Source organism: Rhinopithecus roxellana, chromosome 3 (genome assembly GCF_007565055.1).
Source record: "Rhinopithecus roxellana isolate Shanxi Qingling chromosome 3, ASM756505v1, whole genome shotgun sequence".
In the NCBI taxonomy this organism is placed as follows: Eukaryota; Metazoa; Chordata; class Mammalia; order Primates; family Cercopithecidae; genus Rhinopithecus; species Rhinopithecus roxellana.
The window spans coordinates 14620997-14638149 of NC_044551.1; the positions used below are offsets into that span (position 1 = coordinate 14620997).

The 17153-nt window shown below is 57.7% G+C and overlaps 1 protein-coding gene across 1 annotated transcript in view; it reads right to left on the reverse strand.

Moving 5' to 3' along the window:
- Positions 1-5216: 5216 nt before the first annotated feature.
- The window catches only part of TERT (telomerase reverse transcriptase), a 35788-nt gene continuing 23851 nt past the window's right edge, over positions 5217-17153 (reverse strand). Inside the window, exons 11-16 of the mRNA XM_010371459.2 lie at positions 15385-15573; positions 11572-11698; positions 10461-10522; positions 7308-7432; positions 6387-6524; positions 5217-5834 (exon numbers count right to left, since the gene is read on the reverse strand). Of these exons, the coding sequence (XP_010369761.1) occupies positions 5731-5834; positions 6387-6524; positions 7308-7432; positions 10461-10522; positions 11572-11698; positions 15385-15573 (745 nt within the window). The 3' untranslated portion in view covers positions 5217-5730. The remainder of the gene's footprint in view (positions 5835-6386; positions 6525-7307; positions 7433-10460; positions 10523-11571; positions 11699-15384; positions 15574-17153) is intronic.

A 17153-nucleotide genomic window follows, 5' to 3' on the forward strand; every position in this document is an offset into this window, starting at 1 on the left:
CCCCCGACGTGGGCTCAGGACATGCTTGGGTGGGCAGCTCCCCCCCACGCCCTGCCCCGTGGGCTCAGGACATGCTTAGGTGGGCAGCTCCCCCCCTCCCTCCCCGCTGTGGGCTCAGGACACGCTTAGGTGGGTTGCTCCCTCCTGCCCCGCCCTGCCCCGTGGGCTTAGCACACACTTAGGTGGGTAGCTTCCCCCTCCCCACCGCTGTTGGTTCAGTACATGCTTAGGTGGGTAGGTCCCCCTGCTGTGGGCTCAGGACGTGCTTGGGTGGTCAGCTTCCCCCTGCCCCATGGGCTCAGGACACGCTTAGGTGGGCAGTTCCCCCCAACGTGGACTCAGGATGTGCTTGGGTGGGCAGCTCCCCCCCGCCCCATGGGTGGGTTCAGGACACGCTTAGGTGGGCAGGTCCCCCGGCTGTGGGGTTGGGACATGCTTAGGTGGGCAGCCAGAAAATGCCACTCCACCCATGTGCCTGATGCGGCCATGGATAAAAATGGGTAGAAAGGAGGAGGGACAGAGGTGGCCCACTAGGTGACGATGGGTGGACAGATGGATGCCCCAAAGGGTGGCAGAGGTGCGTCTGTCCCATCACATTACCAGGGTCGTTCAGGGCCAGGGGTTGAGGCCTCATGGGCTGCGGAGGTACCCGAGCACCATCCAGGGAGCGGGGACAAGGGCCAGGCGGTGAGAGCAGAACTGGACGGGCTGACCCTGCGTGGCCACGCCCCACACTCAGCTCCTTCAACTTGTCCTCCACTCTTTTGGGAAAAACATTCCAGGGGCGGGTCTCTCAGACTGGCTAGTGTCGGGACAGGAACAAAATGCTCCTATCACCTGACTGGAAGTGGTTGGAATACAGGATCTGTAGCTACAGGGGCTGCCCCTTCCAGGGGCAGCCATGTTGAACTGGAAATAAAGCCAGCTGCAGATGAGGTTAGCCGACCCCAGAGATGGACACAGCTCCCATGACTGTGGTGGTCACATGAGGACAGGCTGTCCCGTGAGCTGGTTCCTGGCAGAGGGTGAACCCAGGGCTGCTTTGCCAGGCACGGAGAAGTCGGAGCACCTGATGGGAAAACAAGATTCAGGGTCCAGTTTTCAAAAGCCTGATGGGGCTCATCCGCAGGGGAGAGTCTGAGGTCACCAAGAACCAGGGGAGGACGTGTGAAGGACTAAGAGCAGAAGGAGAAGTGAGGCGGGAGGTCATGGAGGGTACAGCCAGCACTGGAGCTGCCCCAGGACTCACCCACTCGGCTCCAAGGGAAGCAGCCCCTTCCACCAAGGGTGGGACTGGGACCTGACAGAGAGGATCCCACTGCCATGGCCAGGGAGCATGAGTCTCCCGTCCACACGGGGGGCTGGGGACACACAACTCCAGGTGGTGAGCCCAGGGCTTTGTGCCGTGTCAGAGAGGAGAAAGCCAGCCAGTCCCCCTCCTGCAAGACTCGGTCCTTTCATGCCTGCATGAGGCTGAGGTGAGGCCCAGGCCTATTGTGATGCTCGCTCTCTGGGGCAGCAGAAACGGGAGCATGGAACCTTTGCATCCAGATGGCACCTTAGAGACCTGTCCAACCCTCCTGCAGGCCACAGCAGAATGTCCAGCACCAGGCTCCACAAACCTGGGGGACCTGCCCTTGCCAGGGGCCGTGGTCAAAGCTGGATCCAGGGTGAAGAGGCTCCATCCCTGCCCATCAGTGCGAGGACCCGCCAGCAGCCTTGGCCATTGGAGCTGGACGGGCACAGGAGCTCTGCTGTCCCAGCATGCACATCTCATCATGACGCCAGGTGACCAGTACGCAGGGAGGCTGGAAGCCCCACTCTGTTTCTCTCTCCCTCTCAGCAGCAAGTCCACCTGAGCTGTCCCACAGATTCCCAGGGTGGGCCGGGAGTCTCATTCTGAGAACAGTCCCTGTGTTCATTTCCCTATACTGGTATTCCATGTGCTGCTATAACAAATCACTGCAGCTTAGTGGCCTCACACAAACAAATTATCTTATAGCTCTGGAGGCCGGAAAGCTGAAATGCGTCCCACTGGCCTGAAATCGAGGCGTGGGCAGGGCTGTGTGCCCTCAGGATGGGGGCGGATTGCTTGCTTTTCCAGCATGGAGCAGCTACCCCCATTCCTTGGCTGGGGGCCCCTTCCTCCATCTCAAAGCCAGTAGTGGTCAGTGGTCTTTCTCACGTCCCCTCTCTGACTCTTCCCTGCCTCCCTCTCTTCTAGAGACCCTTGTGGTCACATCAGGCACACCAGATAATCCAGGATGACCTTAAGACTGGCTGACTGGTAGCCGTGACTCCACCTGCAGCCTCCACCAGCCTCTGCCCTACAGGTGACACATTCACAGGTCCCAGGAGAAGGACGTGGGCAGCTTTGGGGAGGGGCTGTAATTCTGCCTACCACAAACGCCTGGGACCTCTGAAACCCACCAAGGATTGGCAAGCCCCCTTCCCAGGTGAGCACCTGGCACCAATCCACATCGAGGGTTACAGCAGGTGCAGGACCGGCAGGAGCGTGGGGCTGATGCAGGAAAATAACCACTCCCTTTCAGGGGTACTGGATGGCATCACCCACAGCCTCCATCCTTGCCTGCTTCTCTTCCCTTTCTGCTTGGAACTCACTTGCTCCATACACGCTCGTCTGTGGAAGGAAGCTGCTTGAGATGAAGTTCAGGCCTAGGGAAGTCAGCAGAGCTGGGGTCTTTCTTTCCTTTTAAAACTTCATTCTTTTTTTTTTTTTTTTTTTTTTGAGGCGGAGTCTCGCTCTGTCGCCCGGACTGGAGCGCAGTGGCCGGATCTCAGCTCACTGCAAGCTCCACCTCCCGGGTTTACGCCATTCTCCTGCCTCAGCCTCCGGAGTAGCTGGGACTACAGGCGCCCGCCACCTCGCCCGGCTAGTTTTTGTATTTTTAGTAGAGACGGGGTTTCACCGTGTTAGCCAGGATGGTCTCGATCTCCTGACCTCGTGATCCACCCGTCTCGGCCTCCCAAAGTGCTGGGATTACAGGCTTGAGCCACCGCGCCCGGCCAACTTCATTATTTTCATTTTGCCCTGAGGTTTGACAGTCTACCCAGCACCTCCATCTTCTTCTCCTTTTCTTTCTTCCTCCTCCTCCTCCTCTCCTTCTTCCTTTTCTCCTTCTTCCTTTTCTACCTCCTCTTCTCCTTTTTTTTTGAGACAGGGTCTCACTCTGTCACCCAGGCTGGAGTGCAATGGTACAATCACAGCTCACTGCAGCCACGACCTTCCAGGCTCAAGCGATCCTCCCACTTGGCCTCCCGAGCAGCTGGGACTACAGATGCTGGACACCATGCCTGGCTAACGTTTTGTATTTGTTGTAGAGATGGGGTCTCTCTATGTTATCCATGCTGGTCTCAAACTCCTGGCCTCAGACAATCCTTCTGCTTCGGCTTCCCAAACTACTGGGATGGCAGGTGTGAGCCACCATGCCTGACCTTACAATAGTGGTTTTTCAAAGTGCCGGGCAAGGGCAGTGGCTCACACCTGTCATCCCAGCACTTTAGGGAGCTGAGGCGGAAGGATCACTTGAGCCTGGGGGTGTGTGGCTACAGCGAGCCATGATTGTGCCACTGCACTACAACCTGGGTGACAAAGTAGACTCTATCTCTAATAATAATCATCAATAAGTAAAAAGAGACAAATCAAAAAGTAGGTGCTTAGTGAGTTAAGCCATGTCAAAGCAAATACCTTTTTCAAGGGTCTAATACTTTAGCAAAAAATATAAGTAATTCTGAGTAAAATTTCAACAAAAAGCACCTGAAGAAACAGGATTCTGGAGCTTTGTAGAAAATGGGTAACTGAACAATGGCCCGATCTGTTGGTCTGTGATTCAAACCTAGGTGTGCCTGAGCAGCGGCCTCTGCTCCCAGGAGTCCCCACCCTGTTCTGTCCAACCTCCCACTGAGGTCGTCTGCCCACGGCACCTGGGGCCACTCCACTCCCTTCCGGTTTGCAGGGCAAAGGCACCCCCAGGCCGGCTGCCGAGGGCCCCTCCTTGTCACAGTTCCTATACGAGGGCTCCAGGCACCAGTGTGCATTTACGACACAGTCTGTGGACTTGGGCCCACCATAAACACATTAGGCTCGGTCACTCGGACACTCTCCGAAGCAGCAGCAATAAATGAGGCCATATCCAGCAGCCATAAGCCCCCACCTCGACACCAGGCACGTCTGGGCTGCACTCACACCAGAAGCCCTGTCCGAGGCGCACTCAGTAGGACCTGGCCATACCATAAGGCCCCACCAGGGACCTGCTGGAAGGCTCCGGAGTCGCTCACGCCGGGCCCTTGGTGTCATGTGGCCCAAGCCAACTTCCAAGGAGGGGCTGTTTCTTCACCCCAAGATTGTGTCCCTCTGAGTTGCCCCTCCCGTTCTCTGCAGTCCTTCCAGTTCCTTCTGTCTGCTGAAGGACGTGAGTCCAGCTCCACTGCGTGCCTGGCGCCCGCCCTGGGAGATAAGTCTGGATGAGACTGGGAGATAAGAGGATGAGAGACGAGACTGGGAGATAAGATAAGAGGATGGGCCACCATCACCAGCTCCACCTTGAAGACTCCTGTGTCTACTGCCCCACCCTACCCACCCTTCGGAGATCAGAATCGCCTGGTCCACTCTGAAGAGAATGGCCAGAGGGGAAACGTGACTTTCAACCTGAGTTGGGGGGCTCAGGAGGAGGAATCCTGGATTTTATACAGGATGGTGTCATGCTCCTGCCCCCCACTTCCATGAATGCTGATGGCCCGGAGGATGTGCACCAGGGAAGCACGTCCAGATCCACCGCTGCAGGTGGGAGGCAGAGGAAGAGGGGGCCCAGCCAGGTTTCCCCATCACCCCCACCGCCCAGACGGGTCCCCCTATCATCCCCACCACCCAAGCTGGGCCCCTATCATCCCCGCCACCCCAACTAGGCCCTCTGTTATCCCCTCCGCCCAAGCCAGGCCCCCCCATCATCGCCACCCAAACTGGGTCCCCATCATCCCTGTCATCCTTTGGGCCTGGACTGACTGTCCCTCTTCCAGGGTGGGGCTCCCACTGTCTATCCCCGACCCTCCTTCCCCTCCTGCCTCACAGCGTCAGAAACCTCCTGGGCCCAGCCAGGCCACAGGCCTGCACTGACCACCGTGCCATTCACTCATACGCTTCTGTAATCGCATACAGTGGAGTCTATGCAGTGCACATTAGGATTCAAACATGAGGCTTTTTTTCAAAACTGAAAAACGCATATATTGAGTATTTTACTCCCACAGCCCCCCATTGTGGCCCACGGGGACCCCCATCCAGGTGCAGTGTTCTTGCCCGTGAACAGGGCACACCTTTGGTCACTCCAAATTCCCAGAGCTCCCAGGCTCCTTCTCAGGGTCTCTACCGGCACGGTGGGGGTGGAGGGCAAAGGAGGTCACGGTGAGAGGTGGCGAACGGCAAGTCTGGGGAAGGACGGATCCCGTGTGGGGAGTGGAAGCCAGGCTCCTGGTGAGGAGGAGCTGGCCCTGGGGTGGAGCCTAGTGCCAGCCTGTGGGGAAGTGAGGACGGCAGGTGTGCTGGACACTCAGCCTTCAGCCGGACATGCAGGCCTTGGCCAGACACTCACTCAGGCCTCAGACTCCCAGCGGTGCGGGCCTGGGTGTGGGCCGCCCCTCCCTCCCTGGGATGTAGAGCTCGGCGTGACAGGGCTGCTGGTGTCCACTCTCAGCCCGGCTGTGGGCGGGTGGCCATCAGTCCAGGATGGTCTTGAAGTCTGAGGGCAGTGCCGGGTTAGCTGCGGCCTCCAGGGCAGCCAGCGTCGTCCCCGGGAGCTTCCGACTCAGCTGCGTCTGGGCTGCGGGGCCAAAATCAGACTCTGTTCCAGAAGAGGCCAGAGGGGCCATCCTCCAGCCTTCCTGGTACATGTGGGCGGCCAGGCAGGCAGGGCCTGCACCTCGTGGCCTTGGGTGGTGGGAACCTCAGGGAAGGGACAGACACCCCTCCACCAGGGCGAGCAGACAGGCAGCCCGGTGATGCTGGAGCGGCAGGGCGGGGAGAGAACTTAAAGAAAGACCTCAGGAGCTCAGGACCCCATGGGGGTATCAGGGCAGCAGCCAGGGCAGAGGCTGTGAGAGGACACAGGTCAGGGGTCAGAAGGTTCCCAAGGGTGGGGAGCCATCCGCCCTGAGATGGGAGGCAGGGGTTCAGGAAGTCGTGGACCCTGCCAGGCTCCATGGCCTGGGGACACGGGCATTTAATCACACAGGGCTGCCAGCATGGCTCCAGCCCCAAGGCCAGGCCCGGGGCATATGCATTTTAGCAGCATCTGAGGCTGCTTGCCCTGCAAAGGGCGTTCGAGGATGGTGTCTGGGCAGGTGGGCCCGCATTGGCCGCCATCCACACTTGCCTGTCCTGAGTGACCCCAGGAGTGGCACGTAGGTGACGCGGTGTTGAGTCAGCTTGAGCAGGAAGGCTTGGTGGCACAGCCACTGCACGGCCTCGGAGGGCAGAGGGCCGGTGGCGCCCTTGGCCCCCAGTGACATCCCTGGGGGACAAACAGAGGCTGAGGATTCCACAGGCCCAGCCCAGCTCCCCTCCCAGGAGACACCGGAAAGCTGCGCACGCCCGACGGTCTGCAGGGCGGCTCCATCTCCAGCTGCCCCGACCCAAGCACTGCAGGAGTCACTACTGAAATGTTTCCTTCAGCTTCTCCAAGTGAAATTTCCACAACACAGAAATAACAGAAAGTAGAAGCTCTGAAGCTCAGGACGGCAGGTTCGACGTGGCTTGAATTTCAGATGGATCAGAAACCTCCCTGACGCTGGGTGAAGTGTCCAGAGGCAGAGGATGGTGACCGCGGAGCAGAGGACAGCCCGGGGCTCTGTGGTGGGGACGCACAGCCTCTGCTCCTGAGAGGGGTGGGGTGGCCTGGGCCCAGCCTCCTCCTAAGCCCTTGGCCTGGGTTTGCACAGGGGCCCTAAGTGCCATGGACAGGAGACAGCCCAATCCCACCACAGGGCAAACAGGAGAGGCCAGGCCCCCCGAATCCCACCATGGGGCAAGCAGGAGAGACCAGCCCTCCCGGCACTTCCCCAGGCAGAGCAAGGTGGGGAGGACGGCAGTTCCCAGGCAGCTCCTGTCCCTTCCATCGGGTGCTCTGCTCACCCCACGGAAGGGCGGGCAGACGGGCCTGCCAGTGGTCGGGTTAAACTACTTCCCCATGCGAAAAAGGGTGAGAATGTCCTAAGCCCGGATTCACTCAGTCTCCTGACATACTAACACCAGCAGGCAGGCACTGCTACCACTGAGGCCAGGCACCTGTGCATACCTGTGTTCTTGGCTTTCAGGATGGAGTAGCAGAGGGAGGCCGTGTCAGAGATGACACGCAGGAAAAACGTGGGGTTCTTCCAAACTTGCTGATGAAATGGGAGCTGCAGCACACACGCGTGGAACCTGAGGGGATGGTGGACATCATCAGAGGAACGGCCTCCTAATTAGACGGTGCTCACCGGTGTGGCACGGGCCCGCCGGTGTGTGTGTGCATGCATGAAGGCACGTGCATGGGTTTCCTCGTGGGCACAGGTGCACGCACACGGATGCATGCATGCATGTCTGTGTGTGTGTGCTTGTGTGTGCAAGTACTTGCGTGTCTGTGTGTGTGCACAGGTACACTGCACGTTTCTGTGCACCGTCTGTATGAACGCACACACATGTGGAGGCTGAAGCGGCTCCATCCTGGATGCTAACCTGCCATGCTGGCTTCTGATTAGCTCCTGTTCTGGGAAGCCCTGTAAGGTTTCCAGTTTATCCATTGTTCCTTGTGTACCAGAAGGTACTTACCGTAAATCCCGCCCTTCGTCAAACAACCTTGATGTCATCGTGTATCAACGTCCTGCGCATCCCTTCTGAGCCACCCCACCCCTGTGGTGCATAAACCCTGGGTCTGAGGCGATGGTGCGGGGACCCATCGTCTCATCTCACTGCCACTGAGACACCGACTTGGCTTCTGTGTGTAGGTGAAGTCCCTACTAAATGTTTCTTTCCAAGAAACTGCATTTGTCAGTCTTTTCTGCTGCTGAGATGGGGTCTCACTCTGTCACCCAGGCTGCAGTACAGTGGGGTGATCTCAGCTCACTGCAACCTCCACCTCCTGGGCTCAAGCCATCCTCCCACTTCAGCCTCCCAAGTACTGGAACTACAGGCACACTCCACCACACTCAGCTAATTTTTGTTTTTATTTTTCATAGAGATGAGGTCCTACTACATTGCCCAGGCTCACCTTAAACTCCTGGGCTCAAGCGATCCTCTCACCGCGGCCTCCCAAAGTGCTGGGACTACAGGTGTGAGCCACCGCGCCAGCCCTGTCAGCCTCCCTCTTTGGCCTCTCAGCTTCCTGGGACTTTGGGGCAGGTGTGCACGGACCTGGCCACCACGAAACAGCACAGGTGCACATGTGCCCACATGTGTGTGTGATCAGGACACCTGTGTACCTGGTCTCACCGACTGCCGGAGCCCCCTTCTGGAATGACCTGAGACCACACCAGTGAAGCCAGCACTCGGGTTTCAGCCTCTCAGTAACTCTGCTGAGGTGGGACGTCTTCTCCCCATGTAGCAACGAGGGAAGCCAGGCCCAGAATGTTTTTTAAATAAACAAATATGCCTAAGGTACTGGGGTTGCCACAGGGTCGCACTCCTGACCCAGCAGGGAAATACCTAGCATGGGTGAAGGGCCCTCTTCCAAAGGGAGAAAAAGCCACCTGCTAGAGGTGAGGGCATCCGCCCCCCGCCCATGTGGAGGCGTGGCCAGCAGGGGCGGGAAGGCTGAGCCCCGGCGGAATGGAGTCAGGTCTCGCCCCCAGTGCCACACAGATGACCACAGCCTCGCCTGCTACAGCCTGGCTGCTGTGAAATCGGGGCCCAGCTCTCCGTTCTCCCACTCCTGCCTTGAGGGAAGGGAGTTCCTGGGCCTTCCACGTGCCTGGCTCCGTGTCTGGAAATGGCCTGTGGCTCATCGCACCTCTGCCTCCTCAGGGCTACCCAATCAAGTGACTACCCAAGGGCCCCCACATGGGTGGGAAAACTCAGCCACCTTGCCCGAGCCCAGGCCCTCTACGGGAGCTCCTTGGAGCCAGGGACCCTGGTGGGGAAATGAGGACAAGGCTGAGCTGAATACAGGAGGAGCAGGTGGCAGGCCACGTGGCCCATGCCTGGGAAAACTCTTCTGACCTCATCATGGCCTAAGGAGGCCCCAAGCATGCCAGCTGGACCCTGGGGTCGACCACGGTGTCAGACACCTCCCGTCCTCAGAGGTGCCTGTCTCCAGCACACTCCAAGGGTTTCCAGAAAGGAGTCAAGCGGCTTGCATGAGGGCCCAGGCACACGTCAGGGAGATGCCAACGAGGGAAGACTCGAGGCAGAGAGAAGACAGAGAGGAGGGCGGCCTGAGCCGGATGCACCCTGGAACAGAGAGCCTGGTCCCAAGCCTCTGGAGCCAGCACAAAGGCGGTAACACGCAGCTGCGGCTCTGCCCTCCCTGCCAGAGCACGAAGGCACAAGCACTCGGGTTAAAAACCACCTTCATGGGGTGACCTTGTAACGGAAAATCTCTCCCGTGAACCCTTGCTGGGTTCCCATGATAGACAACCTCATTTCACATCAAGCGTGCACGGTAACTCGCGCAGCCTCGGCCCTGGGTAACACAAATTCTCACACTCATTCTCAGCCTTCAAGGGGCGACGGCTTCGGCCTCCTGGCACTCGGCTCCCAGTGGCTCAGGAGGCCTGCTCAGGTGGAGGCCCGGGCCTGTGGTGCCCGACTACCCTTTGGTACAGCCCAGAGGTTTGTGCCACCACCTGCCCTGACGCCAGGCAGAAGCTGGCCCTGTGGCCTCCACAGATTGGCCCTTTCTTCAGTGATAAAGTTGTTGATTCTTGACAGGGGGGCCCCCTGACCAGCCATGACAGGGAATGTTGCAGGAGCACAGCCATGCCCAGAGCACAGGTGCCAGCCGGGCTGTGTGGGGAGCCACAGCTCTGCGGCACCTTCCCGGGGGTGGGGCCAGCGACCCTCATCTGCACCCACCTCGGCCCTCTTTGCTCTCTGAGACCCCAAATCCTCCCGGTGTCTGATCTCCCACCTACTGTTCAGACACCTTCCCGGCCTCCTCTGCTAAGACTCCCCATAAACATCTCTTTACCCCATGCCCCTCCTGCCCTGGGTTGGCCTCCATGAGGTCCCACAGTCAGTGCACAGGCACAGCGGGGACACGTGGGGCCACATTGGCTCCTAGCACTACCCAGAGACGGAGAACAGACGCTTTGCACAGAGCCACGGGAACACAGAACAGTGCAGAGGCAGCAGCACCATTGAAAATGTAAGACACTCCTTGCCCCTAAAACCCAGGTGTAGCCCCCGGTCAGAGGCAAGCAGAGCACGGCAGGTCCCTGGAGGCTGGGCCTGCGCCCCCTTGGTGGCGGCTCACCTGTAGGCCTGCAGCAGGAGGATCTTGTAGATGTTGGTGCACACCGTCTGGAGGCTGTTCACCTAGAATCGCCAGGAAAGAGTGAGAAACGGCAGAAACCTCTCTGGGATTTTAAGTTTTTACTTTTTACTTTATCATCCATTCAGATGAAACAAGAAAGAAGAGCATTTTGACAAGAAACCATCCCTCTCCCCAGTGAAATCCGGCCTGACCCTCACCCAGCAGCTGTGAACCACCCTGGGGGAGTCAGGACTCCGTGTCGTCTGCCTGCCCCTGAGGCTTGGCCAAGAAGGGAAGGCACCAGGAGAGGAAGTGGACGCGGATGCCCACAGGAGAGATTGGGGGGGACGCAGACGCCCACAGGAGAGGGGGAGTGAAAGCATGGCAGTGTGTGCACAGGTGTGCAAGGGCACAAGTATGAATGTGCACACGCAAATGTATACCTGACATGCATGTGTATTCGTGTGCAGTCATGCGGCATTCACGTGAGGTGCATGCATGTAGGTGTGCAGTGTGAGTAGCATGTGTGCATATAACCTATATCGAGGGCCCCTCATGTTCACCCTGATAGGTCCTCAGCACCAGCGCCCCTCCTTACAGGGTGAGACAGGGTCCCAGGCCCCGGTGGGCTGAGGCTCTGAAGTTGCAGTCCTGAGGGCATTGTCCCATCTGGGCATCCGCGTCCACTCCCCTTCTCCTGTGGGGGTCCACCCCATCTCACCCTGTAAGGACGGGTGCTGGTGCTGAGGACCTAGTGGGGTGAACATGAGGGGCCCTCGATACAGGTTATGTGCGCACATGCTACTCACACCGCACACCCACAAGCATGCACCTCACATGAATCCCACACGAATGCACACGAACACACATGCACGTCAGGTATGCATTTGCATGTGCACATTCATACCTGTGCCCTTGCACACCTGTGCACACACGGCCATGCCTTCATGTACACACACGTATGGCTCACATGCATCTGTGCACATGTGCACTCTTATGTGCAGCCAGTCACCGTCAGCCTTGCAGGCACACACACACACACATGCGTGCACACACAGTAACACACGTCTCCCGAACTCTGAACTCTTGTGCTGACCGTCAGCCTGCTCACCTGCAAATCCAGAAACAGGCTGTGACACTTCAGCCGCAAGACCCCAAAGAGTTTGCGACGCATGTTCCTCCCAGCCTTGAAGCCGCGGTTGAAGGTAAGACTGGCTCTGATGGAGGTCCGGGCGTAGCTGAGACACAGGGGGGACGTCAGACACGGGTGCCTGCCCTACACCCAGCCCCCTCCTGCAAAGCTTGCTCCAAAGAGCCTCTTGCCTTCCTCCTGCTTCCTTGTCCTGCCTGGGGCACGCGCTGCAGCCTGAGGGAGTTGGGTGCTCTCTCCGTGGACTCAAAACGCTACACACCATCCGGACCCTGCATGACCACACTCCACCAGGACGTGGCTAGTGATGTTGAGTGTATCCAAGCCTTGCATGGCCGTGTGTGTGTGCACTCATCACCTGCCCTGATGAAATCTGCACATAACTCAGGCCAAAAACACATAATAAACTGTGGAGCCCTGACTCCCGGGCGTCCCTCGAGTGGACACGGACGTGACTCAGCTTCTTTGTGGGAGAACACTGAGTCAGGCATGGGGAATCTCACTGTGTTTGAATCTCATGGATGGAAGAGCCAGGTGGCGCCAGCTACACAGGGCTCCAGTGAGTACACGTGGCACACACAGGGTATCTCCAGAGGGGCAGGATGCAGGCATCCCACCGACGTCCTCCAGGGCCTTGCCACCACTCACTGCCCGTGTACATCCGTGTCCAAAGACGAACACACGTGACATCCACACCGGGCTCCCTGGGGTGTGTTCTACATCCAGCTTTGAACACTGCTACATTGAAATAAATGCTTTGTGCCATTAAACATTCTTCAAAAATTCTTTGAAAGCATGTCTAATGGCAGAGTAAGTTTTGTGATACACAGTATCTGCTTAGCCCTGGATTTGGGCGGGTCAGTGACTGGCTGTGGCAAGTCCCCCGACCTGGAGCACTGGAAATGGTAAATAAGACCCGTGATAACGTCTGGTCACTTCAGAAGTGGAATTACTGGGAAAACACAGGACATTGTAAGGACTTCCATGCAAACAAGCTGCTTTCCAGAAAAGTCTTTCCAACTTGCCTCACCCTGATGCTGGCTCTTGGAAAGCCCAGAAAAGGAGCCAGCATAAAGGACGGGTCTCGCTGTCAGTTTCACACGCCTTTCTTTGATGCTGCTGGTAGAACCTTCCCAAGTGTGCATCAGATGTCCGTTTCTTCCTTCACAGCTGTCCCCAGCACAACCTTGGGCTCCGGCTCGCCCCGAGCCTGTGGGTCTGACCTGTGTGAGGTCCTCAGGCACAGCAAGGGCCCCAGAGCAGGAGGCCAGGCTGCAATCGCACAAGCCCCTTGCCAGCTGGGTGCCCCCCTGGAGGCTTTCTTCATCTACCTCTCAGGTGGTTAGGAGAACAAAGTGAGAGGATGAATGTGTAGGACCTCACAGGGCGCCTTAAATAAATCGTGTGCACAAATGCTCCAGGGAACAGCCATTTTCACTGTGGCTCAGGCAAGCTGAGTTCCTCTGCAGGGAAAGCAATACCTGTTGCCTCACTGGTTTCATCCACCTCCCTGCGTGTCCTTCCCCAACACCAAATCAGGGACCGTTCGCCTCCCTTCCTTTTGAGTCTCCTGTTTTGTTTCTGTTGCTGCTGCTGTTTGCATGTCATTCCTCTTCCACCTAGAATCTGCTCTGGTATACGTTATAAAGACACAACTTATTTGCTTCCAGTCAGTTTTCTCAGAAAAATGATTAAACACACACTCTCTTTTCCGTCAGCTGTGACACATGCCACATTTAACACACGTTTCTGAGAGAGAGGGCTTCCGTTTTGTTCTATTGTACTGTCCATCAGTTCTCACCACATTCTGCCATCTGAGCTGTGGTTTGGGAGACTAAAATCTGGACAAGAAAATTCCCATCTTACCCCTCTTCCTTTTTCACTTTTCTTAATCATTTTGCCTGTTTTCTTCTCCCAGATGCCCTTCAAGCCTTTGTTGTATGCTTCAGACACAGAGGACGTGTGTTCACCCCGAGTGCGGCGAACCACTGCCTCCACTGCTGAGCTTTTACAACCACCTCTGCAAGCAGGCACTCTGACCCAGTGGCCTTTGGGAGCACAGAATATTCTGGCATTGAACCCACATCTGATGACCTGATGCCCACCCACCCTACACTAGCCTTTGTGGCTTTGCAATGTGTTCAGAGAGAACCCATTTTCCTGATTCGTATGTCTGTCTGCTTTGTCCTCCAGTAACATTCACTGATCCTGGGCCACAGGCTAGAACCAGGGGTGCCTGTCCTAAAAAATACATTTCATGGGGAGCAAAATAAGCAGTGGACGGTTCACGGCTGACTGGTATGGCCAGTGCTGCAGAGGTGCCTAGGGAGAGGCAAGGAGGTGCTGGGAGCCCAGCAAATCTGCAAATCACCCAGACAAAGCCAGCAGAGGCCAGGATCAGGTGAGGCTGGGAGAGGGAAGCAGGGACTGTGGGGAGCACAGGGGACTGGTGTCCTGGTGGGGAGGGAGCTGCAGCAGGGACGTGCTGGGCACCATGCACAAGGGCATCTACACCTGCCACTCCCCCATCACGAGGGTGTCCGCACCTGCCGCTCCCCCATTAAGCAAACCCCAGGGAGCATTCTGGAAAGAGGCAAAGTCCAGATCCAGACTGTTCAACTCAGAATGACAGGACCCCAGTTTAAACCACTGGTTTAACAATCATCCAATAAGGGATTTAAAAATCCCATATTTCTCTTCCCATAAAGCTGTGCCTTTTAGAGGAAAGCACCCCCAGTTCCGGCCTCTAGCACAGCACCAGTGAATATTATTGAAGGACAGAATAAAAAGCACCTGTCTACCATGGTTTTGGAATGCTGATACTTTTTGCTTTTTTTTATGATGAAGTCTCACTCTGTTGCCCAGGCTGGAGTGCAGTGGTGTGGTCTCAGCTCACTGCAAGCTCTCCTGATTCTCAATGATTCTCCTGCCTCAGCCTCTCGCATAGCTGAGACTACAGGCGTGCGCCACCACGCCAGGCTAATTTTGGTACTTTTTAAGTAGAAACGGAGTTTCACTATGTTGGCTAGGTTTGTCTCAAACTCCTGGCCTCAAGTGATCCACCCATCTCGGCCTCCCAAAATGCTGGGATTACAGGTGTGAGCCACCTCACCCTGCCTGGAATGGTGATACATTTTACTCATAAAAGAAACAGCACAGATTTCTGCATCTGTGTCCATCTTCAATCCATCTGTGTCTGAGCCTGAGGTGGGGCCATGAGCTCTCAGGCTCGGGGGAAATGAGACCCCAGAATGTTGTAGAGACCCCCACACACCACAGCCCTGTCCCCCGATGGGTCACACGTGATCATGAACTCATGGCATCATGTAGACTGTGGATGAGCCTCGGAGTGTGGGCCCCACAGTGGAGAGACTCACGCCCAGCAGGGCCCCAGTGTCTCAGGGTCGGAGAGACTCACACCCAGCAGAACCCCGGCGGGGTTTCAGGTCTGGAGAGACTCACGCCCAGCAGGGCCTGGGCGTCTCGGGTTTGGATCCAGATTGCTCTCTGAGGACACCTCAGTGTTTCCAGGTCTGGTGCACAATTTCCTTTTACAAAAATAGCACAGAAAACCTCCCCCCTTGTGACACCCTCACTCCCACAGAAAGACGCATTTCTGCTCAGCCCTGGATGGGACGAGGGGCACCCGGTGGCCTCTGACCCTTTGGGATTGGCAGTCGCCTGCCCCACACGGAAGCAGGGGCAGACGGACGGCCCTGCAGCACCACCTGTCCCGGCTGGGCACAGGCTCCGCTTCCGGCCAGGTGCGCTCACCTGGAGTAGTCACTCTGCACCTCCAGGGTCCGGGTGTCCAGCAGCAGTCCGCACCAGGGGAACAGGCCGTGCGCCGGCAGCTGGACAAAAGCTGCGCCACCCACGGCCTCGTCTTCCACAGGGAAGTTCACCACTGTCTTCCGCAAGTTCACCACGCAGCCATACTCAGGGACACCTCGGACCAGGGTCCTAAGGCAGAGGCGCAATGTCAGCCCCAAGATGCGGGGCCATCACCCAGGAAGTGCCCTGACACCCTTGTTAAATGCTTTGGAAAACCCCGGAGAAGTGGTGATCTGGAGAGGGGTGCTGGGCCTGGCAGCAGCTCTGAAGAGCCTGGACCCAGCCCTGCTCCAGACTTCACGGTGCTTGCCCTGTCTCCTGGGAAGGACAGGTAGGTGAGCGGGCAGGAACCTGGCCTGGACCTGGGACAGCCAGGACTCAGACGGGAGGTGCAGCCCCAGTGGCCTCTGTGATGGTCCATCTCATGTGTCCCCATGGCAAGACCATGATCCCGTTACAAAGATTCATCTGTGGTCTGGGGTAGACTAAAATCCGGACAAGAAATTCTCACACCACCACTCTTCTTTTAAGACATTGCTCAATGACTTTGCCTGTTTTCTCCTAGAGGCCCTGAAGGCATCTGCTGTGCTTCAGACGCAGGGGAGGGATCTGAGTTCACACTCAGGCATGGGACCCAGCTGGGCTCTGAGCAGGGTAACACCAACCATCAGCTTCACATCAAGGAGGTTCCCTCACCGGACGTCAAGGAGGTTCCCTCAGCGGGTCATGAGCCTGCCCACCCAGCTCAGGGAGATCCCCTGTGCCCAGCAGCCTCTGCTCTGGCCCAGGCATCCACCTGTGCCCAGTGGCCTCTGCCCCCGGCCCCGGGCGTCCCTGTTCCCTTCCTGCGGCCTCTGCTCTGGCCCCGGGCGTCCCCCTGCCCTTGCTGCGGCCTCTGCTCTGGCCCCGGGCATCCCCCTGTCCTTCCTGCGGCCTGGCCCTGGGACCTCAGCCGGCTGTTCAGCCCCCCTGGTGCATTCCCAGCTCCCCACGGCCGCCCCTTCCCGTGATGTGGCTGCCGACTCATCTCCTGAGAGAGTTCTGTCCCCAGGGGGACCCCAGCGTATACTCTGAGCCACCTCCCAGGCCAGCACCCAAAGGAACTTGCCACACAGAAGCAGCGTTCCCCACCGGCTCCGTCCCCTCAGCAGCCTCAGGACTCCTGAGCCCTCAGTTGCCTGGGACCTGGGTTGGTCCTGAGTGAATCTGAGTGGATTTAAATGGGCGCGGCCTGCTGTGATTTTTAAATGGGCGCGGCCTGCTGTGATTTTTAAATGGGCGTGGCCTGCTGTGATTTTTAAATGGGTGTGGCCCGCTGTGATTTTAAATGGGCGCGGCCTGCTGTGATTTAAACACGCGAGGCCTGCTGTGCTCTGGGCTGCAGCACTAAGGGGAACGCGGGACAGGCCCCGAGCCTGGGCGGCCCTGGAGGGTGAACTTGGAGGGCGGTTCGAATGGGTTTTCACAAACACAGCCCAGCAAAGCACCCGAAACCACCCCCGGCGGCCACATTTTCTGAGGGTTCCGTTTACAGCTTTCAAGGTTTCTCGTCCCTTGTCAAATCGCACTTTAAAGCAAGCTCTGTGGGGCGCCCTTGAGGGGGACCACGTTCGACAATCCCCTGCGCTGAAACCAGGTTCCCTGTGCCTGATTTTAGTTTGAGCCACAAAAATCAACTCTGAGATCCACTCCTCGCCATCTCCGTGGTT